This window comes from Palaemon carinicauda, chromosome 13 (genome assembly GCF_036898095.1).
Source record: "Palaemon carinicauda isolate YSFRI2023 chromosome 13, ASM3689809v2, whole genome shotgun sequence".
Lineage (NCBI taxonomy): Eukaryota > Metazoa > Arthropoda > Malacostraca > Decapoda > Palaemonidae > Palaemon > Palaemon carinicauda.
Genome location: NC_090737.1, coordinates 55,044,932 through 55,049,120, shown reverse-complemented (window position 1 = coordinate 55,049,120; position 4,189 = coordinate 55,044,932). Strand labels below are relative to the sequence as shown.

At 42.8% G+C, this 4,189-nt stretch overlaps 1 protein-coding gene across 1 annotated transcript in view; it reads right to left on the bottom strand.

Annotated features, from left to right (window-relative positions):
- Nucleotides 1-262: 262 nt before the first annotated feature.
- LOC137651578 (uncharacterized) overlaps nt 263-4,189 on the bottom strand; it is a 23,541-nt gene continuing 19,614 nt past the window's right edge. The window contains exons 4-6 of the mRNA XM_068384808.1: nt 2,694-2,911; nt 1,916-2,400; nt 263-578 (exon numbers count right to left, since the gene is read on the bottom strand). Coding sequence (XP_068240909.1) covers nt 263-578; nt 1,916-2,400; nt 2,694-2,911 — 1,019 coding nt within the window. The remainder of the gene's footprint in view (nt 579-1,915; nt 2,401-2,693; nt 2,912-4,189) is intronic.

Sequence of the window (4,189 nt, the reverse complement as noted above, 5' to 3'; positions counted from 1 at the left end):
CGAAAAGACAATAGTGAAAAACACAGCAAATATAAGTTAAAATCCTTATAATCATATAGCTAAGATCAGATTGTGTGATATTATAACGAATTTGCGTTCATACATATAAATTTTGTGTTTCTCTGGCCTTCACACTCCATACAGCTCTAAAAACTAGTGCTTCCTCCACCCGTCGTCCTGCCCCTCTTGGCGTCCTCCCCTAGCCCACCACCCCTACCCATGGTCCTTCCTTCTAACCATCAAACTCTTCTACACTTAAAGTTCAGGAATCTATAGATATTGGGGGTGACAGTGGGGGACCGGAGATGACAGGACATTTGGATTTGACTGTACATGAGGTGGAGGTTGCAGTTTGCATAGGGATGGCTTCAGGGCAATAAGTGGCTTGGTCAATGACGGTAGACAGGTAACATTGTCCTTGTGATGTAGGTAGGAGATATACTACATTGACAAGAATGTGGGCAAAATGACGCTGAGGTTGAGTAAAGGTGCCCGCTCCTGATTCCGTGCGTCGATACACTTTTGAAGCTTGGCATATAGTACAGGTGTGAGCCCATTCATTAACATTTCTAGCAACGCTGTGCCAAATAAATTTTGTCTTCAGTAGCTGTGTAGTAGATCGGCGCGGGGAAAATGAGAGGCCATGGAAGGAATCAAATACCTTTCAGCGCATGATGGCAGTTATCCATAGTTATGACATACCATTACTATAATCACAGAGGAGAGTAGCAGTGGAGTCGTCAAGGCTACATCTTCTCAAGGGAGAGATGTGCATGATACCCTGCATGCTTGGTACTCTGGATTTTTTCATTGGGATTCTGGAAAGGCATTATAATCTAAACCCAGGTGAATGGTAGCCAATGTATTCCTTGACATGGCATTGGCAATGGGATTGATTTTCACAGGGACCAGCTGAAGGGTGCACTTGTATCCAGCTAAGGTGGAGAAGTTCTAGCATTGATGGGTCGACTAGCCATCGGACTGTTGAGTGAGGGAGTGCATCATGCACAGGTGGTCCGGTCAAATGAGGATGAGCGTAGCCTCTAAGAAGTGGAGAAGTTGACGGTTAACCGAATAAACCGCCAGCAATTTATGGTCAAAGGTAGAGTAGCCAGATTTTGCCTTGAGCAATTTTCTGCGGAGGAAGTCCGAGGGGTTAGGCAAGCCATGGACCACCTGCTTTAGTACTGCACCAATAGCAATATCATTGTCATGAGTAGAGAGATGGGCATGTGGCACGGAGAGGGGAGAGCAGCAGCAGTTCATATGGCATTCTTTGCATGACAGAGGGCCACTTCCTAAAGGGAGTACCACTTTAGGTCTTTTGACTTTCCCTTGAAGGAGGTTTAGGGGGGAAGAGTGGCATTGGTGGCTGGAAAGAACTAATAATAATGATATGTCATGCCTAAAGAATTCTTGCAGAGCCTTGAAGGTCGAGGGTATTTGAAAGTCCTGGACAGTTGGTACCTTTTCAAGGAGAGAGTGGACACCTTCAGGAGTGATACATTGCCTCTTAGCTTTGTTGGTGGTGAATGTATACTTATCATAGCGGACTGGTCCTTTAATCCTCACAAGGGAGCCTTCCTTCTTCAGGGCAATGAGTAGGTCAGATAACCATGGGCCTTAGGCCTTTTGGCAACGCCCATTTCAGCGAAAGGTTGCTTAGCAACTGCCAAATGATCTTAGGGCTTGAAGATGAATCTGGCAAATGAAGGTGGTCCCTTTGTCATGATATGATGATAGATACCATTCTTGGCAGAAACTGTGGGTGTTTGGCGAAGTTCTGGATGGAAGACTTCCGGGTATGGCGTCAGGAGATGGAAGTAGGCATTCGTGATTGCGTTGATGTGGAAGAACAGGATTGCAGAGGACACTTTAAAGAGGTGTCAAAGAGTGTCAGTCTACGTTGACTAACAGTCGATGAGCAATATCAACCAGGAGGGGGAAATGGGAGGGGAAATCTGCACTGAGGATGGACAATGTAACGTCGGCCAAGAGAAACTTCCTATGATATTTGGTGCTACCAAAGAATAGTGTAAATGCCTTGTATCCATGGATGGGGATCACAGATCCGTTGATAGATACCACACGGACATTGGCTGACCTAGATTGCCTATGCCGTGCCCTGGAGAGTGTCCTTGGTAGAAGAGAAAAGTGAATACCTGTACCTGCATTGTGTAATAAGAAAAGATTTGGGAAAAGGGAGGCCACCACCTCAAGAGATGGCCTACTTACAAGTTTTTTGCCAACTGACAACTGTTCGCTCATTTCTTGGAGTGGTAATAGCATAACTGTGGCGGATGGGGAACAGTAAGTGGTTGAAGAGGTCGTTGGTTGGGGCATGGACATCAGTAAGTGGCTGTGGAGGTCGTTGATTGTGGTGTGGGCATCAGTAAGTGGCTGCAGAGATCATTCAATGGTGTGTGAGCGAGGGAGACATATATGAGTGGAGGGCTGCTTTGCTGCAGCTCTGGCTCATTGTAGGGTAGGGGTCCGTGTTCTACCACATTCACATTAACTTCGGTCAGTGTTCAATAGTTGTCCTATTCGTCAGGAGTGGAGGAGTTGATGGAGTTATTGAAAGTGTTGAAGTGGATGTTCATATGAGTGTTGACTATAGTCATCAGGTTCTTCATGGGCAAAATATCAACTCCAGAGATACCGGTTTGTACAGGTTTTGGTAAGTGTCATACCCAAAGGGTACAAAGTAGATTCACTTCCCGAGGAGAGACGTCTGCAGCAGGTTGCAGGCGAGTGATACTGGTTAATTCCCTGAGGTTGAGTGAAGTCTTCTGGTCCCCAAACGGTTGTTGAGATAGCTGAGAAAGCTTGGCTAAACAGGCAGCTGACGATGGTGGATACTGTTCCAGGAGGTTTATTTCGAGTGTGTCATATGCTATTAGGGCCTCATCTTGGATGTAAAACTAATTATAGATTTAGGGGAAATTATCGTCGGGGAATCCCCACGAGGACATATTCTGCTCTGGTGCTTGAGAAAGTCATGCCCTTGAAATGAAACTGAACCATGGCACACTAAAACCAGGTAAATGCCTTTGTATGGTTAAAGGGTGGTAGTTTCATGGATGTAGCGTGGATTGAAGAGTCAGAGTTGGCGGGCAGTATCGTCAAACAGTAGGGGACAGCAGTGAGGGGAAAGAAGGGAGTTAATCCTCTGGCGGTCACCAGTTGTGCAAGGTGACTGTTAGGTGTTAAATGATAGGTGAGATGAATGCAAGTGAAGTTTATTCATCAAGACACCGAGCTTAAATACATAGAGTTGAGATCAAGAATGATACCAAATTTAAACAGAATAAAACATGCGATAGCAAGCTTAAACAGCATATCAGTGCAGGCAAGAAGGAGATAAAAAAGTAATAATGTTACAGTGTAAGAGCGTGCAGAGAAATCCTGTGGTATAAAGACAATATGAAAGGCTAATTGATTGTCTGTTTCTTTTTCAGGGGTAAATTTAACAGAGGATATATAACCATCAAGTAAATCTAGAAGTATTCCAAAAGTCTCTCCATTAGGTTTGTATAAAATAAAAATATCATCTATATGCCGTACCCAAATTTATGTTTTTTTTTTTTCTGTTTTTTTTTTATTAAAAAAACCCTATAAATAAGTTACCCAGAATGGGAAATAGGAAGAACCCATTGAGACTCCCATCTTATGCTGATAAAATTAAATTTCAACCAATTTCTTAACTAATTTGCAGAATTTGCCATAAGGCAATGTTGGTTTAAACGGCATCTTTGGCTAGTTTATTATTTTCCAGCACAAAATCTGGAGGTACATTATTTTGTAAACAAAGAGACAATACCTAAGCTGCATATGACCCACATACTCTTTTTTCTTAATATACTTTATGAAATCAGCATTTCGCTTTAATGGCAAGTCAGAAATGATACCCATCAATTTGCCAAGAATCTGAGCCAACAAAGTGAATGTAACAGTCTGTGGAGTGTTACAACTAGCTGCTCTCGGTCTGAATTGAATACCGGCTGTGTATTTTCGGTGTATCATAGAAATAGCAAGATGAAGGTAGTTTTTCTGGTTAGTTTTTTACAAACCGTATCATAGACAGCTTTATTTATAAAATTGTTAACAAGAAATTTTATTGTCTTGTTAAAGTCAGACTGGATGTTTTTAATGGACGTTGTTTTCGTCAACTTAACATATGTAATTT